This window comes from Sardina pilchardus, chromosome 3 (genome assembly GCF_963854185.1).
Source record: "Sardina pilchardus chromosome 3, fSarPil1.1, whole genome shotgun sequence".
NCBI classification, from domain to species: domain Eukaryota; kingdom Metazoa; phylum Chordata; class Actinopteri; order Clupeiformes; family Clupeidae; genus Sardina; species Sardina pilchardus.
Window position 1 is genome coordinate 37,820,973 of NC_084996.1, and position 21,106 is coordinate 37,842,078.

At 42.7% G+C, this 21,106-nt stretch overlaps 2 protein-coding genes across 3 annotated transcripts; both read left to right on the forward strand.

The window, feature by feature from the left end:
* Positions 1–457: 457 nt before the first annotated feature.
* On the forward strand, positions 458–2,986 carry LOC134076285 (protein SCO1 homolog, mitochondrial). 2 transcript variants are annotated; one of them, XM_062531275.1, is made up of 7 exons: positions 458–810; positions 945–1,043; positions 1,294–1,384; positions 1,525–1,722; positions 1,908–2,000; positions 2,284–2,399; positions 2,536–2,986. In XM_062531275.1, exons 1-7 carry the CDS (start codon positions 634–636, stop codon positions 2,668–2,670), a joined length of 909 nt encoding a protein of 302 aa, XP_062387259.1. In that variant the 5' UTR covers positions 458–633; the 3' UTR covers positions 2,671–2,986. The 2 variants fall into 2 exon arrangements, with proteins under 2 accessions (XP_062387259.1, XP_062387260.1); XM_062531276.1 differs by having other exon boundaries at positions 461–810; positions 1,267–1,384.
* Positions 2,987–6,059: 3,073 nt separating this feature from the next.
* On the forward strand, positions 6,060–20,865 carry LOC134077522 (myosin-4-like). Its single transcript, XM_062533184.1, has 38 exons — positions 6,060–6,260; positions 6,555–6,698; positions 7,049–7,205; positions 7,614–7,641; positions 7,757–7,871; positions 7,984–8,076; positions 8,172–8,235; positions 8,565–8,663; positions 8,771–8,874; positions 9,004–9,142; positions 9,245–9,363; positions 9,507–9,656; positions 9,766–9,936; positions 10,184–10,490; positions 10,598–10,671; positions 10,827–10,914; positions 11,228–11,345; positions 11,445–11,568; positions 11,831–11,967; positions 12,803–13,058; positions 13,277–13,519; positions 14,120–14,296; positions 14,605–14,750; positions 14,881–14,971; positions 15,078–15,467; positions 15,851–15,977; positions 16,073–16,191; positions 16,368–16,564; positions 16,867–17,050; positions 17,370–17,535; positions 17,661–17,785; positions 17,889–18,197; positions 18,837–19,040; positions 19,186–19,311; positions 19,417–19,587; positions 19,993–20,097; positions 20,427–20,522; positions 20,722–20,865. The coding sequence occupies exons 1-38, from the start codon at positions 6,060–6,062 to the stop codon at positions 20,863–20,865; spliced, it is 5,808 nt and encodes a 1,935-aa protein (XP_062389168.1).
* The last annotated feature ends 241 nt before the right edge of the window (positions 20,866–21,106 follow it).

Sequence of the window (21,106 nt, forward strand, 5' to 3'; positions counted from 1 at the left end):
CATGTTTTCCCCCACAGAGGGGGCGGCAACCTTCTAACCGTCTGTATCTATGGGATTGTGGATGCGGAAGGTGAGCAAGAGGCTGATTTATGCATTATGGTAGCGTTACTTTTCACCATATTATTTATGTATCGAATTAAATAGCCCACTGTTGTGAGGATCCTAACAGGCATAATAATGTTACTGAGAAATAATAATAATAAAAAATAGTTTCAAATAGGAAAACACAAAAATAAATAACCATTGAGCTATAACAAGACTATTATAATTTAAGGTTTTTGCACTTCTTTCACATTAAGAAAAAAACATAATACACCGCAAAATATTTTATTTACAATTTATGAAGGCTTCATTAAAAATCCTCTACGATAAGATTTCCCATGGCGCTACGACTACGTCATTTCCTTCTGCACAACTCTACAACTCCTGGCTCACAGACCTAAAAGAAAGTCGTGGCTGAGAGCTGGTCTGGGATCAGTCTCTATTTTGACATGTAAGACTACCCGTGAGAAAAAAACGGGTATTTGTTGGCCTCAGATCAGAGGTTTGTATGCTGATTCTGCACAACGATTCACGTTGTGTAAAGTATTCACTTCCGCATTAACTGTGTCCGTGCAACTGCACATCACTACAATGAGGCTTGCTGTGGCAGTCAGTGGCCGGGCTCTAAAATGTTTACCGCAGATGTTTTCTCCCGTTACTTCACTGAGAGGTTTGAGAACACACACAGTCTGCCGGTACGCTATTCATGTGACTGCACGGACTTTTTCAGCGTGTACCAATATCACGCTCTTGAGAACACACCAACCGGTAGGTCATTCAGTTCTGCCATTTAACGTTAGCTGCGTTAGCAGGCAATCATGATTCGCTTCATTTGCATCTAAAATTGACAGGATTTGTAAAATGAATATTGACTAATGTTATGATTTGGTCTGCTCATCTAGATTTCATCGTTGACGTGTAGAACGTTGGGATATGTATGTAACACAAGAACATTCGCTTCGATGCCTCCACCGCCCCCACGTGGTGGCAAGAAGAATGAGGTGTGTTCAAAAATGACAGTAGTTAGAAAGAATGATAACAGTTATATACAGTCTGTGTAGACTCTAAATCTTAAGGTAAAAAAGACTGGCCAAAACCTATAAAGTTGTACTTAACTTGCTTACACTTGAGGATAAGTTAAGTTGTATTATTGTACATGCATGCTGTCTTTTTAAATGGTCATTTTGCCTTGGCAGATGAATATGATCATTTGCCCCCTCACAGTTATCCCTGTGTTTTGTTTGTTAACAGCCAGTGACTTGGAAATCCTTAGTAGTGACATTTGCCATTGGTGGAGCTATGCTTGGGGTGATGAAAATATTCAAGAAAGAAAAAGAAGAATGTAAGCAGTTTGTGCAAATGCATTGACATCATAACAAATGAGCATGGAGAGCCTGTTAATCAGCACATTTGTGATTGGTCTGTTCGAGCTCAGGGCTTAGGCAATACTTTGAATGCTCTGAATTGAATTTTATTGTGCAGCATTAGAGAGAGAAAGGACAAGGTCAGTGGGGAAGGCAGCTCTGGGAGGTCCGTTCTCTCTCATCGACCACAACAACAAGCCATGCAAGAGTGAGGATTTCCTTGGTCAGTGGGTTCTCCTCTACTTCGGCTTCACTCATTGTCCAGACATTTGTCCAGATGAAATTGAGAAAATGATTGAGGTCGTGGATGAAATCGGTAAGTTACCTAGTTTGTCATTGAGGTGCAATACGTTGTGTTTGTGTTTGACGTGTTCATTTAATCTCAGAGAGTTTCACGGTGCATTATGGATTGTGAACTCAGGTCATGTTGGACCGCAAGTTACTAAAATAAAGTCAGGTTATGGGATGTATTTATGAAGGAGCGTGTATACTTTGTCTTAGACAGGATAAAGTCTCTTCCCAACGTGACGCCAATCCTCATCACAATCGACCCAGAGAGAGATACTGCCGAGGCTATGTCTGCGTATGTGAAAGGTACAGTACACTCAAACCCCATTAACATTTTCAGCCCTTTTGAGTGACTTAACATGGAAACCTGTTTTGTTTTCAGTATAAAATATTTTGTGTTATACAATTAGTGTATTCCTGTGTAGTGCTGCTGGCATTATTATGATGTTGATTTTCTTTATTAAAATAATGCTAGTGAATATGTTTTGTTCTGAATCAAATCAGTCACTGATGCTAGCCATTGATGGAATGCAGCACACATAGTAGTTGTGAATTAACATACTTCTTTGTTTTGTTTTTTCTTCTCTAGAATTTTCTCCAAAGCTCATTGGTTTAACAGGTGCAACTGCACAAATTGATCAGGTTTCTCGAGCCTATCGAGTGTACTACAGCCAGGGACCAAAAGATGAAGACAACGACTACATAGTGAGTGGATGATTCTCACATCAGTAATGCCTGCTCCAACATGAAATCATAATAACACATTCCAGTTCAAATGTGCGAAAACTGACATCCATTAGACTTGACACCTAACTGCTGTGTCTGCCTTTTCTTCTCACAGGTTGATCACACAATTATCATGTACTTGGTTGGTCCCGACGGTGACTTTTTGGAGTATTTTGGACAGAACAAGAAGAATACGGAGATTTCAGCTTCCATTGCTTCACACATGCGGAAGTATCGGCAGAATAAGTAGGACTATGCTAAATGTACTGTCCTGCTGGATGATGGCTCAAAAAATGCACTGCTAATCGAACACAGGCTGTCTGTGCCTCGATCGAACTTGGGGTTGCTGGGTTTTTTTGTTTCTTTTTTGCTTTTTGCGTTTTTTTTTGTTGTTGTTGTTGTTAAGATTAAGTATTTATGAGCAATACTTTATATTTGTGATTTCTCAAAGAAACAGTCAGAGCTATACATATATTCTTTTGATTGCTGAAGTCAGTTTTTTGATTGTTGAGTTTACCATCATCTGCTTTTGTTCCGCATTCAATAAAATAAATCATTTTTTTCCAGATTAAAAGATATTGTGAATTTAATTGTTTTAAACAGTAAAGCAAATCATCACTCTCTTTTTATTCTCTACACACACTGCCAGTCATGTAGGATGTGATGAACACATTTTCATATCCATTTTTGAAACATTTTGATATTTCTGTAACAACGACTATCTTACATTTGCTCTCGTTTCCTTCTCTGGCTTGTTATCAGAGTTGGGATGTAAGCAGACAGCTCATTATAGTCTGACCATTTCCTTAGGGTAACCACTTCTAACAATAAATACATTTATAATACAAATACAAATATGTTTTATATTTCCCTTATTATACGGGTCTTCACATTAGGCACCTCTCTTTTCATGACATTTCAGATGCACTACATGAGCAATAATTTTACACTTACAAACTTAACACATAAGATTTACCAAATAATCTTTGAGCTCAGCACTCCTCAGACTAAGTCATGACTTTGATTCATCAAATGTTCTTTTTAATTTATTATGACCTGCATTTGATAATCAATATCAGCTTGTTAACCCTCTTTGATGCCCACTATACTGTTTCCTGCTGGTCGTCCCCTGTGACCAATGGCTCGGGAGACACACCGCGGTGTCTTTATTCCTAGGCTGCCCGGTCGCCCCGTCTCCTGAACCCCTAATCCTGGGCAAATGCGTCCACCCTCAGATCTGTCCTCCAGCAGGGCCTGGGGCCAGACATGTCCTCTCCCTCCACTCCCCTGCCCAGTCCAGCCCCCCACTCCCCTCACGATGAAACAGCTCATAGGGATTCAGCTGCTGCCTCCACCAGTTGCCGCAGGCGTGACCTTGAGTCCTTACACCTTGTCTGGTAACGATGGGGGATGCCCTGTATGCCAATCTCAAGCAGAAGATGTCAGCACAGGGTCTTTTGTACCCTGTCCAGTTGTGTGTGTGTGTGTGTGTGTGTGTGTGTGTGTGTGTGTGTGTGTGTGTGTGTGTGTGTGTCAGTGTCTGATTAAACCTGCAGCTGTCACCATCTGATCACTTGACATTTATGATCTATTAGCATAATCAGCAATGATGTGATGTGCCAGAAGTGATGTGTCATCATCCTTGAGATAGCCATGTGCTCCTTTATGAATGGGAATAACTGCTCTTCATTAAGGCCTTAGTATTGTGGGTGTGTTTGTATTGTGCTTGTGCTAGTTACGCTGCGAACATATTCACATTTGAAAAAGGAAAATTGGCTTGGCGTGTATACTATTCATAGTGCCATAGGCAATATTCAGTTGGGACGGCATAATGAGGCACCATTGATTTCAAAAATAGTAATACTGTAGCTTTTGTATTTGTTTTCTTTTAACAAATATTAACACTGTCCTTGTACCAAATATCTCTAACATAAGAGGAGGTAATTGTCATGTGTGGAACATAATGTATTGTGTTCAGGGGCTTCATTTACATTCTAATGGTTGCGTTGGCTGCAAAACAATTTATATGTACTCTGATGTATGGAGGAAATGTACGATGAATCTAGGTAGGCTATTACTATGTAGTCTGTCTAAATGCAGCTTGTCTTATCAAACCTCAAGCAAAGCATGTATGAACATCATCCACAACTATGTGAGCTATGCGGCGATATCTCAGTATATTATTAGCTGCATTGCTCAAATGCCCCCAATTACTCCTTAACGTGGTACTGACCAAAGCTGTTTGGCAGCAAAGCTTCTCATCAATAACTGGCTACAGGGAACCTCACACAGAGCGTACATGAAACACATTCTTGCGTCAAATTGTCCTGAGTGTTTAAAGCACACTAATATGAATCCATTTAAAGGATTTCAGACAAGATCTGGCGGAGATTTTTTGGATCCATGTTCAACCCCATAAATCCATGCAATCAATGCAGCATGACAAATGGAGGTCTGGGATTTCCGTCTGTCTGTAACTATGTCTACTGTGTCTAACTGTTTAGTACTGCACATGACTAGTAGGTTTACAGCAGTCTCATATTCTTGAATTTGTCTAGGTAAACTGACTTTACTTCAGTTCACTCCTTATCTCTTACCGAGATCCCTTACTCTCTTACTCTTAAACATACTGATTATTTTCAAATTGTTCAATGCACTGAAGCAGTTTGTTTTCAAAAGTTTTTTTGTGGAAAAGCCGATGCGAGGAACAGAGAGTTCACTCTTCCATGTATACAGTATTGGTGTAAAGCTGAATGAAGAGCTTGCTCTTCCATATATTTCAATAGTTCACAGCTGAATGGAGGGATCCCAGAGGAGAGAGATGGAATACGACTGGAGGAGTCTAGTGCTGCCATGGTACCTTGGCATGCGCTAAAACGGTGCCCGTCACTCTTTGCCCACTTCCACATGATCCCCCGTCACCAGACAGACCCTGGTGCCACCGATCCGCAGACAGCGCAGGCACCGCCACCGCCCCGGCAGACCTAATCTTCCCTGAGCCAAGAAAATGAGCAAATCAAGAGCCACCAAAAGCCTGTCTAATCTGCCATCATTGCTTTTTAATGGACTGGGCCGAGGATTAGAGTGAAAACATTTAAAAGGTGACACAATGAAGCCGTGGATAGACATTTCAAAGCATAAAATGGACATAGTTGACCGCTCCAAAAGTGATCCTCCCTCCACCACCACCACCACCACCACCACTACCACCACCCCAAAGCCAGATTTGATCATTGCCCGAATAAGGAGCTGCCCATTGGGGAAAAGCCCCCTGAAACCTGCCCCCTTTATAAAAGCTGTCAAAGTCTTGTTAGCACGATGACAGAGGGGGTGACAGGAATGCGATTGTGTTCACAACGAACAAGACAATAGAGCTGGTGCAGTTTCCTGCTTCTGTGAGTAGCACACGGGGAGAAGGACGCCTTCAGTGGGATACCTCAAAGACACACCCTTGGGTGCCCCATTTCTGCATACTGATTAGCTAAAGGTAAGCTTTAATGGAAATGACTTATCCTTGACCAACTTTCTTATATTTGCTGTGTCCATATATAAGGTACTGCATTTTTAATTGTCGTAAATTTATTTGAAAGTATTTGAATACATTGTGGTGGCTGACTGTCATTATACAGCTTTTTCAAGATGAGCGACAACGATTTGGAAATCTTTGGGGAGGCTGCGCCGTACCTGCGCAAGTCTGAGAGGGAGAGGATTGCGTCTCAGAACAAGCTGTTTGACGCCAAAACCTCCTGCTATGTGGCCGACCCCAAGGTGGAGTACGTCAAGGGGAAGATCCTGAGCCAGGACAGCTCCAAGGTCACCGTGGAGACCGAGGATGGAAGGGTAGGTAGTCGTCTCATCTCACCTAGATGCCTTGATGCATCGTCATGGCACCAATTAATTAACACTTGACATTTATGCATGTAAAATGTACTGATGAGCATATATGAATATGATAATCATTCTATTATTTCACAACTGAGAAATTTTAAAAGCATACATCAATCATCATTATACTGTCACATCTTATTTTGTCCCTTGAAGATATTTGATTTCTCAGTGAAGTGATAGGACTTAACGGACTACCTTTGCCACGTGTATTTAACCAAACTGTTTAACATTGGCTATATGCAACAGGTCGTCATGGTTAAGCCAGATGAAATCAGGCCCATGAATCCACCCAAGTTTGACAAGATTGAGGACATGGCCATGCTGACCCATCTTCACGAGCCGGCCGTCCTGTTCAACTTGAAGGAACGCTACGCTGCCTGGATGATTTATGTAACCAAAGCCACTGCACACACGCACACACACACACTCATATTTTAGCATTCATATTTAGTAGCATTTATATTGATTTACCACAACCATCCCCTGCACAGAACTTTTGTATCGGTCCTTCCTCCAAGCATAGTTCCTTTATATCAGTGTAATTACAAGACTGTTTTGCTTTACAGAGTATGTATGTCCCCATTCTCTTTGGTCCCTGCATGGTAAAACAATTGATGACCCTTAATGAATGAATTAATGAATGAATTAATTAATGCAGCTCTCTTGAGAAGGGACACTTATATATTTGATTGTTTTGAGCTTGTCTTGATGAGTTTTAACAGCCCCTCGCTTCCTTGCAGACCTACTCTGGGCTGTTCTGTGTGACTGTGAACCCCTACAAGTGGCTTCCAGTCTACAACCCAGAGGTGGTGGCTGGCTACCGTGGCAAGAAGAGACAGGAAGTTCCGCCCCATATTTTCTCCATTTCTGACAATGCTTACCAGTTCATGCTCACAGGTATGCCCAAACAACATGTTATGGTGTTGCACAAATGCACAGAAGAGAATTTGGAGAAGTTTGATGTGTGATGTACTGTACTAAGTTATCGCTCTATAAATGGGGAACAAAGTGTCTCAGACTGAACCAGCAAACAAATTTGTTGCCACAGATTTCTGGGAGCGAAAGATGCCATTTGATTGTCAGCTAAGCTCAATTATCAACAACATTTAACATTTAAATCACAGACTCTGAATTTAATGTAAATTGTAAATGCCATCGACTTTACATATACATACCAGTACACAAATCGACCCACATAATGTTCTCTTGTAGAACTGTCCACTGTTTCCTCAAGGGATAAACTGAAAACAAACAAAAAAATAATGATCTGCATGTGTACACCAGTAATCTCTTTTTTTCTTTCAGACCGTGAGAACCAGTCCATTCTGATTACGTATGTTCCAACTGAATACTGTTGATTATTATTTTTTATTAATTATTACACACCCTCACGTCTTTGTTTTGTGTAATTATGTAATTACTGTATCTGTTTATGGTTTGAACAATAGCGGAGAATCTGGTGCAGGAAAGACTGTGAACACAAAACGCGTCATCCAGTACTTTGCAACAATTGCATCTGTTGGAGACATGAACAAGAAAAAAGAGCAAGGTGGCAAAATGCAGGTACAAAATGAATCATGTTTTTTCCCCCTGCACTTCCCAATGCTCAAAAATGAGTCTGCGAGCAGACTGTGAATTTGTGACCTTTTCTCTGGTGCTTCAATCACTAATACAGGGCACACTGGAGGATCAAATCATCCAGGCCAACCCTCTTCTTGAGGCTTTTGGGAACGCCAAAACCGTGAGGAATGACAACTCCTCTCGCTTCGTGAGTGTCCTAATTGGGTCAATCATAAACTCATCAGTATAATCCCAAAGACTGTTTGAGCGATTAAAGGAAAGATTAACATTTTATGATTTTAGGGCAAATTCATCCGAATCCACTTTGGAACGAAGGGGAAGCTGGCGTCAGCCGACATTGAGACATGTGAGGCATTTCATACTGATTTAGATACTGCATTTGATACTTTTTGTTATTAGTGGTATTATTCTGATTCCATTGCCTGTTGTTTTCTGAAATTGTTTGTTTGATTGATTGAGTGTTTTATTGTTGATTTTGTAAGGTGACCTTGAGTGTCGAGAAAGCCGTCCATTAATAAAATGCATTATTATCATTATTGTTATTATTATTATTATTATTATTATTATTATTATTATGTACCAGTATTGAAGCAATTTTATGATATAATTTTATATGAACACACCACTAAAATAGATTGGTGATATATTCACTGATGTACATGCTCTCTTCCTCAGACCTTCTGGAAAAATCCAGAGTTACGTTTCAGCTGCCTGCAGAGAGAAGCTACCACATCTACTATCAGATTCTGTCGAATAAAAAGCCAGAATTAATTGGTTGGCATTGAATATGAAACTTTTCCACAACCGTACTCATTTTGAACATTGGCATACTTGATTGGGCACCTGTCTTACAAAATATACTCTTCTGTTGTTTTCCTCAGAGATTATGCTTCTCACCACAAATCCGTACGACTACCCATACATCAGCCAGGGCGAGATCACAGTGCAGAGCATTGATGACACAGAGGAATTAATGGCCACAGATGTAAGAGAGTCATTCAAACAGTCTCTCAGTTAGACTGATGTCTTTCATTCTTTGTTCATTTGCTGGGGATAAATAGACAAATATATCCAGAGGTGTGATCCACAACATGCCTTCTCTTCCCACTTACAGAATGCCATTGACATCCTGGGTTTCAACACAGAAGAAAAATGTGGGATATACAAGCTTACAGGGGCAGTCATGCACCATGGCAACATGAAGTTCAAGCAGAAACAGAGGGAAGAGCAGGCTGAACCTGACGGCACCGAGGGTACAAGAAGCCATCTTTTCAAGCTATTGGATCAATGGTCCATGAAGTGATTTTCAAATATTTGATTTCCCTTTTGCTCATGATTCATTGTTTGCTACCCAGTGGCTGACAAAGTCGCCTACCTCATGGGCCTGAACTCTGCCGACCTGCTCAAAGCTCTGTGCTACCCCAGGGTCAAGGTGGGAAATGAGTATGTCACCAAGGGTCAGACTGTCCAACAGGTACTGGCACACACACATTTTCCAAATAAAAATTTAGCAAATTTAGTATACTGGTATATTTAATGAATATATTAAATGTATATTTAAGGAAATAAGTATAATTTAGTATATTTAATCAATCACTTTTCCTCATTTTCTTGAAGGTGAATAATTCCGTGGGTGGGCTTTCAAAAGCTGTGTACGAAAAGCTCTTCTTTTGGATGGTGACCCGGATCAATCAGCAGCTGGACACCAAACTATCTCGGCAACATTTCATTGGAGTGCTGGACATTGCAGGATTTGAAATCTTTGAAGTGAGCCCCATCCCAGCCTCTAATCACACACTAATCACGGGCACAGGCGTGAAGGAATACGTTTACCTCACTACTCTCTGACTCTTTTAACATCTGTCATCTCAAACAGATGAACAGCTTGGAGCAGCTCTGCATCAACTTCACTAATGAGAAACTGCAACAGTTTTTCAACCACCACATGTTTGTGCTGGAGCAAGAGGAGTACAAGAAGGAAGGGATCGAGTGGGAGTTCATAGACTTCGGGATGGATCTGGCTGCCTGCATTGAGCTTATTGAGAAGGTAATGTAAAACAGACGACATTATGGGAAGTAATTACAAATAACCATGACCCACTCTTAAAAAAAGGGGGTTCTTGGGGGTGCTATATTGAACCATGCAGGCTTTGAAGAACCATTTAAGGCTGCCATACATTAAGCATGCAATAGAACCATTTGTGGTTCTAGCACATTTCTTTCTAAGAGTACAGTATATGAGATTGTCTCCTTGTGTAACAAAGATGTGTGACAACATGACATTTTCTCCATAGCCAATGGGAATCTTCTCCATCTTGGAAGAGGAGTGTATGTTTCCAAAGGCCACAGACACCTCCTTTAAAAACAAGCTGTACGATCAGCACTCTGGTAAGAACAACAACTTCCAGAAGCCCAAGCCAGCCAAAGGCAAGGTGGAGGCCCACTTCTCCCTGGTGCACTACGCCGGCACGGTGGATTATAACATCAGCGGCTGGCTGGAGAAGAACAAAGACCCGCTGAATGACACGGTGGTGCAGCTGTACCAGAAGGCTGCTGTCAAACTGCTGTCACAGCTCTTTGTCACGTATGCTGCGGCTGATGGTGAGTCAGTGAACAGCCTCTGGAACTCATCCATGTAGCTAGCTATCTCTCTCTCTCTCTCTCTCTCTCTCTCTCATACATGTCCATTGTTTCCTCCCTCACTGTAGTGGACGGTGGAGGCTTTAAAAAAGGCGGGAAGAAGAAAGGCTCGTCTTTCCAGACGGTTTCCGCACTTTTCAGGGTAACCTCAGTAGTACAGTTTTTACACCCTTGCTTGACAATGACATGCCAATGATGACAATGGCTGAGTATTGCTCATTAAACTTCCTAAGGGGTATTGAACTGCACAGGGTGTAGGCTACAATGGCGGACATAATACCTATGCTGTGTTTGCAGGAAAATCTAAATAAGCTCATGAACAACTTAAGGTCCACTCATCCCCACTTTGTCCGCTGTATCATTCCCAATGAGACAAAGACACCAGGTAAGACATGGCTCCTGTAATCCATACAATGTGACAAGGATGAATTAAACATTGAGAAACTAACCTGCCCACGGTTTATAATATGTAAAAAAAAAAAAAAAAACAGAAAGAACATTTCTGTTTTCAGTGTTCACTGTTCTAGATTCAGTGGATGTTTTTAATTGGACAACGTTTTGGTTGTGCAGCCTTTTTCAAGTAGCAAGAGTGTGTGGTTTCTTCCTTTTCTATTCCATAATCTCTATCCATGACCAGCACCTTGCTTAGAAGTATTCACAGTGTGCGTTCGCTCTTCCCAACAAACTCTCATTTAAAGGTGCCATGGAAAACAGCCTCGTCCTGCACCAACTGCGCTGTAACGGGGTGCTGGAAGGCATCAGGATCTGCCGGAAGGGCTTCCCCAGCAGAGTCCTCTATGGAGATTTCAAGCAGAGGTACAATACATCTTATCACCTGACATGGTTAATCAAAGCATATCCAATCATAATGACCCATATGAGGTTGAAGTACCACTGGATGTTCCATTTCAACAGGTACCGGATCCTGAATGCAAGTGCGATTCCAGAGGGACAGTACATTGACAGCAAAAAGGCCTCCGAGAAATTACTGTCCTCGATCGAAGTGGATCATAACCAGTATAAATTTGGACATACAAAGGTAGCATTAGATTGAGAAAGTGTTAGAAATTTCTGATGCCACTGGTCATGCAACATAGAAGCAACTTTGTGACAACTTTGTCACTGTGGCGGACAACTGCTGATGTTTAAGACTTGGTTATGTCAGTCTTTTGGCAGAGAGTTCAAGGGAAGTGTGATGATGAAGTATTTCCTGGGTACTGAGGAGCTTGGGGTTGACATGAAAGGTGACCATGCACTGTGATGATCTGTGATGACCGGTGATGAGCTGTGTCTCTGCGTAGGTGTTCTTCAAAGCCGGGCTGTTGGGGGTGCTGGAGGAGATGCGAGACGAGCGACTAGCGGTGCTAATGACCCGCATCCAGGCCGTTTCCAGAGGTTACGTCTCCAGGCTCAAGTTCAAAGATATGACCATGAAAAGGTAGCCTGGCTAGCGCCTACCACTTCTCAAATGAGACGTGGTCTGGCAACCAGATGTTAATTTTCTCGTATTTGAAAAAATGCCCAGATCCGTTCATTGGGCGCCACGGATGTCTATCAAATGCGTCTGTGCATAGCTCATCATGGTCTTGCTTTCCCCCCTATTCTGTGATTGGTCCCCTATCTCAATCAAAAATGAGGGCGGTAGTTTCCGGACTGCCTTAGCAGCGTGAATGAAATCACCGTGCAAGGCAGGATGGGAACACCCAGGCTAATGAAAAGATCTAAGCTGAGACACTGACAAAGAAAACACTGTGGTTTACTTTTTTTATATAGAAAATGGACAGATATATATAGAGAGAGTCACAGTGGCCACAACAACAATACATCACTCTGTTCTAATAGTCAGTATTAACGTTTACTAAATTATTATGGCTGTGGTGGGCAATGGTAGTATAGTGGCTAAGCAGTTGGGCTAGCAAGCAGTAGCCTGAAAAGTTCGATTTCCAGTTTCCACTGTTGTGCCCTTGAGCAAGGCACTTAAAGTCCCCCTAAATATATATTTTTACCTTAATTAAATATTTGGCACATAAACTCTTAATAGGGCGAGCAGCACTTTTGCCACACTCTGAGCATGTCTTATTGCTTGTAAAACAGCCATAGGAAGTTGCTATAAAGCTTCTGTGGTATAGGAATTTGAGATCCCTTTGTATTGGAGTTGCTTATACTTATGCAAAATATGCTTATTTAGTTTGTTTATTATTGTACCTCTCAACTCTAGGGGGACCCTATATAAATTGTCTGCTAAATGAATAAATGTTTATGTTTCTATTCAGGGAGTCTGTTTACATCCTCCAGTACAACCTGCGCTCCTTCATGAATGTAAAGAACTGGCCATGGATGAGGCTCTACTTCAAAATCAAGCCGCTGCTACGCAGCGCAGAGGCCGAAAAAGAGATGCAAAACATGAAGGAAGAATTTTCTAAACTGAAGGAGGATTTTACCAAGTCAGAGACCAGGAGGAAGGAGCTGGAGGAGAAGATGGTCGTCCTTGTCCAAGAGAAGAATGACCTTTATTTTCAGATCCAAGCTGTAAGGGTGTTTCTTTGTGGCTTTATATCAAATCAATACCACCGATATAGATAGATAGATTACTTTAATAATCTGTTATGGTGTTATGCCTCTATTAAATAATATTCTATTTGTAAAAACTTTGGAATATGTTTATCCTGTCAGTGTTTGTTTATTAAACAATGTCCCTCATGACTGAGGCGGGAAACCATGTATGTCTCTTGCCCATGTTTTCACAGGAGAGAGACAATCTCATCGATGCTGAGGAGCGATATGAGGGGATGATCAAAAGCAAGATACACCTGGAGGCGAAGGTGAAAGAGCTGACTGAGAGGATCGAGGAGGAGGAGGAGATCAATTCAGAAATCACAGCCAGGAAAAGGAAACTGGAGGATGAGTGCTCGGAGCTGAAAAGAGACATCGATGACCTGGAGCTCACCATTGCTAAGGTCGAGAAGGAGAAATATGCCACAGAGAACAAGGTGAGAGGAATCATAAGGTCATCTACAGTAGGATCTCTAAATACACATTTTACTTGTATTTATGCATTTAGCTAGGCTGGGTAAACCCTGCCTGATCTGTCGGCGAATTTTGCTGATTTCGCCCTGCCACTCAAGCTGGAAACCTGCACATCTATCTCTCCTGCTTCCTGTCCACATCTTCTGGGTCCAATTACAAACTAGCTTATCCAAAAGGCGCCCGGATCGTTGGTCTAATTGGTTGAGGGACTATCCAAAAATGTACAGTCATTTGAACTATGCCCATTGATCACGCCTCTTCTGCAGTAGAAATAGAGCACAGACTCCCCATACTTAGTATGGTGATAGCCAGACTAGCATTTAACTGACGTTTTTATCCAAAGTGACTCACAAACTGCAGGGGCCATTCTGAACTCGGGGTCAAGTACCCTGCTCGAGGCACGACAGTGGCAACTAGGACTCAAACCCACAACCTATGTGGCTGCTGCTGCATGCAAGCCAACCTCCTTGACCACTACACTACCAACCCTCAGTAGTTTTGGTTTAAACTGTTTTGTCTGTCATGGTTAAAAGTATCATTTCTGTGTACGATTATGACCACAGGTGAAGAATTTGATAGAGGAGCTCACCACAATGGAAGAGGTCCTACTGAAGAACTCAAAGGAGATGAAATCCCTGCAGGAGGTTCATCAGCAGACACTGGATGACCTTCAGGCTGAGGAGGACAAAGTCAGCACACTCACCAAGACAAAACTAAAACTGGAGCAACAAGTTGATGACGTATGTATTTCCTTTACATAAAGCTTTACTTTACATCTGTACTTCTCTACTGTAAACAACATTAATAGAGCAAATCATTAAGTCATAACATGTATAGAAAAGTCAAAGAATGCAGAGCGCAGCTGGAAACAAATACATAATAATGTCAAATGAGATAAAATACAGTAAAACAGAGTAAAAGGTCATTAGAGGTTATTAATCATTAAAATCCATTATCATTAAAAGTCATAAAACAAAACGCTTGGATAGTCCCATTTCCCTTTATATTGTGTCTACAAGATTTCTAAACATCAAGTTGTTCACTTCAGCTTGAGGGATCTCTGGAACAAGAAAAGAAGATCCGTGCGGATCTGGACAGAGCCAAGAGGAAGCTGGAGGGGGACCTCAAACTGTCCTTAGAGAACATCATGGACGTAGAAAACGAGAGGCAGCAACTGGACGAAAGACTGAAAAAGTACAGTTATAATGATTTAATGATTGACTTATGTTCATATTTCAGTATGGATCCTCAGGTTCAATCTAGACCTGAACTGATCCTTTGATTATGAGTGATATAATTCATAAAAAGTGTTAAATTCTTACAGGAAGGATTTTGAACTCAATTACCTTCAGGCAAAAATTGATGACGAGCAAATACTGAGCTTGCAGCTTCAAAAGAAAATCAAGGAGCTTCAAGTAAGCTTACACTTATAGAAACATGACCTTGGTACTTATTTCATTTGATACCCTGATACTTATTTCGATGCTCTCATGGACAAAATATATTAACACTTCGGCATAGGCTCGTATTGAAGAACTGGAGGAGGAGATTGAGTCTGAGCGCGCCGCCCGTGCCAAAGTGGAGAAGCAGCGGTCAGACCTGTCCAGGGAGCTGGAGGAGATCAGCGAGAGGCTGGAGGAGGCCGGAGGCGCCACCGCCGCCCAGATCGAGATGAACAAGAAGCGGGAGACGGAGCTGCAGAAGCTCCGGCGAGACCTCGAAGAGGCCACCCTGCAGCACGAGTCCGTCACCGCCACCCTCCGCAAGAAACAGGCCGACAGCGTAGCGGAACTGGGGGAGCAAATTGAGAATCTCCAGAGGGTTAAACAGAAGCTGGAGAAGGAGAAGAGCGAGTACAAGATGGAGATTGATGACATGTCAAGCCACATGGAGGGCATCGTGAAAAGTAAAGTAAGCCTGCCCAGAAGCCATTTCATCTCCAGTTTGTTTACACTGAAAATACTGTATAGTCTTAGCCTGGCTAACGCCTACCACTTCTCAAATGAGATGTGGTCTGGCAACCAGACGTTAATTTTCTCGTATTTGAAAAAATGCCCAGATCCGTTCATTGGGCGCCACGGATGTCTATCAAATGCGTCATAGCTCATAATGGTCTTGCTTTCCCCCCTGTTCTGTGGACCAATCTCAGTTAAAAATTAGGGCGGTAGTTTCCAGACTGCCTTAGCAGCATGAATGAAATCACCGCGCAAGGCAGGGTGGGAACACCCAGGCTAGTATAGTCTCATATTTTTTCTTCGTTGGAGCCCCACACATGTCTGCTCTCTATGTTCCAGTCAAACACTGAGAAACAGTGTCGCAGCCTTGAGGATCAGTGTCACGAGTACAAGACCAAGGCTGAGGAGGCCCAGAGAGCCCTGGCAGACTTCACAAGTCACAACGCTCGCCTGCAAGCCGAAAATGGTGAGATTTGAGCTGGTCTCTTGCAGCATAAGATGGCTCTCGTGTTTGTTTGTTTGTTTTTTTACTGTAAGGCTTTTTTTTTTTTTTTTGAGCAGGTGAGCTCACTCGTAATGTTGAGGAGAAGGAGAGTACGATTTCTCAGGTCAACCGAGTGAAGGCGGTGTGCACTCAGCAAATTGATGAACTAAAGAGGCTTTTGGAAGAAGAAATTAAGGTTCCATCAATATTTCCCCTCACCTCTTCAACTTCTACATGTGTTTCACAATTATCTCTGAAAATATGTTGCTGTCTTTTGGTTTATGCCTCTCTTTAAAGCAATAAAGACTTCCTTTGTTAATGTTAAATAGTCTTTAAAGCATTAATGGCTAAATCCACGGTGATGGATTGCAGGCCAAGAATGCCCTGGCCCACGGTCTGCACTCCGCCCGCCACGACTGTGACCTCCTGCGGGAGCAGTTTGAGGAGGAGCAGGAGGCCAAAGCTGAGCTGCAGCGCTGCATGTCCAAGGCCAACAGCGAGGTGGCGCAGTGGAGGACCAAGTACGAGACGGACGCCATCCAGCGCACCGAGGAACTCGAAGAGGCCAAGTAATGGAGCATTCTGTAGCATGCGCATATCATGTACCTGGGGGGGGGGGGGGGGGGGGGTGGCAGTGTAATGGTTAAGGAGCTGGGCTAGAATGCAGTAGCCTGAAAAGTTGTGGGTTTGAGTCGCAGCTTCCACTGTCGTGCCCTTGAGCAAGGTACTTAACCCTGAGTTGTTCTAGGGAGAATTGCCCTTGTAATATAGTTGACATACATAAGTCACTTTGGATAAAAGCGTCTGCTAAATGAAGAAATGGAATTTATTTACTTACACCATTTTCTTCCTTTTATGTATACGCATCTAGAAAGAGACTTGCCCAGCGTCTGCAGGACTCTGAGGAGCAGACTGAAGCTGTGAATGCCAAATGTGCCTCGCTGGAGAAGACCAAACAGAGACTGCAGGCCGAGGTGGAGGACCTCATGGTTGAGATGGATCGGGCCAATGCTGCGAGTGCCGTACTGGACAAGAAGCAGAAAAACTTTGATAAGGTAATTTCAACACCGTCTGATTCAGTCTACAGAAGAAACGAGTCAACTTTAACCTTGGTCTACAATTCGGTAACAAAAAAGTCACACATTGATGGGTGATGAAAATTGTTACGGTATATCGCAGAAGTGTAAAAGTCCAGCTTCAGAAAGTAAAATTCCTTCCACATTTTGGTTACAACCATTCACTTAAGCAGCTGATTCTAACTAGCACAATTTCTAAGACAGGTAGATCAGTGAAAACACCTGTGTTAAGTGCACAGGTAGAACCAATACATGGCTGGACTTTGACCAAACTTTTACATCTCTGCTTTTGCATCAGATTCTTGCAGAGTGGAAGCAGAAGTATGAGGAGAGCCAGTCAGAGCTTGAGGCCTCCCAGAGGGAATCCAGAACTCTGAGCACGGATCTTTTCAAACTGAAAAATGCCTACGAGGAGGCGCTGGATCACCTGGAGAACATGAAGAGAGAGAACAAAAACCTTCAGCGTATGTCCAGTGGTCTAATCTGCTCTACAGCCACTGACTAAAATATTACATTAATGAAGTGTAACTCCATCGTTGAGTCCAGCATTATTTAGTTTTTTTTTTTTAAAAAAAACATTTCTTTTCAGAGGAGATTGGTGATGTCACCGAGCAAGTGGGTCAGTCTGCAAAGACCATTCATGAGCTAGAGAAAGCTGTAAAACAGGCCGAACAAGACAAAACCGATATCCAGACAGCTCTTGAAGAAGCCGAGGTACCCGGCACTAAACACCCAACAAAAGAAACAGACTTCCACAGTCAAAATGGAACGGGTAACTCAAAATACTGTAACTGAAAAAAGATCTTTGAATTTCTAGTCCTCTCTAGAACACGAGGAAGCCAAGATCCTCCACGTCCAGCTGGAGCTCAACCAAGTGAAGTCCGAGCTGGACAGGAAGTTGGCGGAGAAAGACGAGGAGATCGACCTGCTGAAGAGAAACTACCAGCGGACGATCGACATGCTCCAGAGCGCTCTGGACTCTGAGTCCCGCAGCAGGAACGAAGCCGTGCGCCTGAAGAAGAAGATGGACGGAGATCTGAACGAGATGGAGATCCAGCTGGGCCACGCCAACCGCCAGGCTGCCGACACCACCAGACAGCTCCGCATCCTGCAGGGTCAGCTGAAGGTACGTGTGTGTATGCCACACACACAGCTATACAGTGCAGACGGAGTCTCCATTCCTCCATACAGTACAGACAGAAAGAGTCTCCACTCCTCTTTACAGCACTGTCTCCATTCCTCCATACAGTACAGACAGAGTCTCCATTCCTCTATACAGTACAGACAAAGAGTCTCCATTCCCCTATACAGTACAGACAAAGAGTCTCCATTCCTCTATACAGTACAGACAAAGAGTCTCCATTCCTCTATACAGTACAGACAGAGTCTCCATTCCTCCATATAGCACTGTCTCCATTCCTCTATACAGTACAGACAGAGATAGTCTCCATTCCTCTATACAGTACAGACAGAGATAGTCTCCATTCCTCTATACAGTACAGACAGAGATAGTCTCCATTCCTCTATACAGTTCAGACAGAGAGAGTGATGAATTAGAACTCCAGTCATTTCAGTGTCCAATTCTGACAACACTTGGCCTGAGTCCCCCCCCCCCCACCCCCCCCCACGCAGACACACTTACATACCCCATAGAATTTACAGCAAATGTAGAACCATGTGTGGTGTGGATGTGCCATGATCCCACCACTTGCCCTCCAGGTCTCTATAATTGATGAGGATCTCTCCTTTCTTTCCTGTGTTTCAGGACACCCAGGTGCACCTGGACGATGCCCTTCATGGACAAGAGGACCTGAAGGAGCAGCTGGCCATCACTGAGCGCAGAAATGCTCTAATGAGCACGGAGATCGAGGAGATGAGAGCGGCTTTAGAGCAGTCGGACAGATGTCGCAAGATGGCCGAACAGGAGCTGGTGGACGTCAGCGAGAAGATGCAGTTTCTCCACACCCAGGTGAGAGCTTCAGACTCAGACGCCTGCTGGCGGAGATAGGTAGATGGGTAGATGGTAGTGAATGTTGAGTAGATGGGTAGATGGCAGTGAGTGGATGTTTGTTTTGATGCCCAGTTAGTGAAGTGTTTCTCGGCACCCCTCACAGACAACCAGCCTGAACAACACGAAGAAGAAGATGGAGACTGACATCACACAGCTTCAGTCGGAGGTGGAGGATGCCGTACAGGAGGCCAGAAACGCAGATGAGAAAGCCAAGAAGGCCATCATGGATGTATGTACAGATTCTGTCTTTTTTTTAAGCATGATGAGTGAATGAGTATATGATAGGTGTGCATTCAGCTATTCAATGAAATACTTGTACTTTGGTGGCTGTTAGGCAGCTATGATGGCAGAGGAGCTGAAGAAGGAGCAGGACACTAGTGCCCATCTGGAGAGGATGAAGAAGAACATGGAGTCTACCGTCAAAGACCTGCAGCACCGTCTGGATGAGGCTGAGCAGATCGCCATGAAGGGTGGAAGAAAGGAGATCCAGAAGCTGGAGACCAGGGTGAGGGGAAACAAAGTCCAATGGACTTTGAGTTGAAATAGACCGTAGTTCGCCTACAAAAAAGCTGCCATCTTTGAGATCCAGTAAATTGCGATTTTTCCCATGGGAAAATAACATGGAGATTTAGTATTATCGTACCTGTTAAACTCTCGTGGGGACATCAACATGCTTTTTGCCCTCTACCTTCAAGTGGGTACTGAGATCTGTCGTCCGTTAAGACGGCACCCCTGAACTAGCTTACAATGCAACTTGCCATAGGTAGTTAGCTTCAATTAACACCCGGATCTCTTTACATGGGCAACGTTTTGGCTCTTTTTTGTAGGCAAACTTCAGAGGTCTATACATATATATGCTGAAAGATGCTGAATGTTTGCAGCGTTTTGATCTGTGTGCTTCCTGTGACAGGTGAAAGACCTGGAGAATGAGCTCGAGGGAGAACAAAAACGCAGTGCAGAGTCTGTGAAAGGGTTAAGAAAATATGAGAGAAGGATCAAGGAGCTTACCTACCAGGTAATATAGGGTTACTTTTATTATTATTATTTCAGTGCAGTTGCAAATAAAATCCCATGAACCCACAGGTGTCCTAAAACACTATCTTGTGTGTGTGAGTATGGAAGTGCATGCGTAAATGTCTTATCTACTGTATATTGTTGTCTATATTATGTGTGTACAGTTTGTGTCTTTATTACTATTGTTTGAATGTTTACTACTACATGCCTATTTGTTAAATGTACAGAGTTTTTTTTTTAAACATCTACCGAAGTCAAATTCCTTGTGAATGTACTGTAAGTATACTTGGCCAGTAAACACTGATTCTGATTCTGATGTCTTATCTTTAGTCTGAAGAAGACAAGAAGAACGTTGCACGGCTGCAAGACCTGGTCAACAAGCTACAGCTGAAAGTGAAAGCCTTCAAGAGGCAGTGTGAAGAGGCGGTAAGTTGCGATTGTGTTTAGAAAAACAATGCATCTCGTCTCAATCTATTTTTTTAAAAATTCGTTCATTCAACCTTTATTTATTCTCGGAAGTTCACCGAGGGTAAGTCCTCATGTTCAATGAAGCTGAGATAACCGAGATTCTGATTTGGAAAGACAGCCTGCTCTTACGCATATCGTTCTGTTTCCCCCAACCCAGGAGGAGCAGACAAGCATGCACCTGTCCAAGCTCCGCAAGGTGCAGCATGAACTGGAGGAAGCGGAGGAGCGAGCCGACATCGCAGAGTCCCAAGTGAACAAACTGCGAGCCAAGAGCCGAGATTTTGGCAGTAAGGGGGAATAGTGAGGATGAAGCAATATTCTCATTATCAATATTCTGTGGAACAGAGGTTTATAAGAAACTGGATGGATTTGCAATGTTGATAAATTATGATAAATGACTAAATTAATGGTTTTATTCATTTATATATTGTGAAATTAAAGTATTAGATAGTTAAAGCTGTTTGTTTCAGTTAATATGAAGTTAGTAGTTTTTATGTAATATTTATTTCTGCGTAGTAGTTAAATATAGTCATTTAGTAAAT

Excerpts from the sequence above, each read along its gene's own strand:
- LOC134077522 (XM_062533184.1), top strand. The coding sequence starts at position 6,060 with ATGAGCGACAACGATTTGGAAATCTTTGGGGAGGCTGCGCCGTACCTG. Across the intron at positions 16,565-16,866 it reads GAGGAACTCGAAGAGGCCAA|AAAGAGACTTGCCCAGCGTC; the intron begins GTAATGGAGCAT and ends ATACGCATCTAG. Across the intron at positions 19,312-19,416 it reads CCAAGAAGGCCATCATGGAT|GCAGCTATGATGGCAGAGGA; the intron begins GTATGTACAGAT and ends GGTGGCTGTTAG.
- LOC134076285 (XM_062531275.1), top strand. The coding sequence starts at position 634 with ATGAGGCTTGCTGTGGCAGTCAGTGGCCGGGCTCTAAAATGTTTACCG. Across the intron at positions 2,001-2,283 it reads TATGTCTGCGTATGTGAAAG|AATTTTCTCCAAAGCTCATT; the intron begins GTACAGTACACT and ends TTTCTTCTCTAG. Across the intron at positions 2,400-2,535 it reads ATGAAGACAACGACTACATA|GTTGATCACACAATTATCAT; the intron begins GTGAGTGGATGA and ends TTCTTCTCACAG.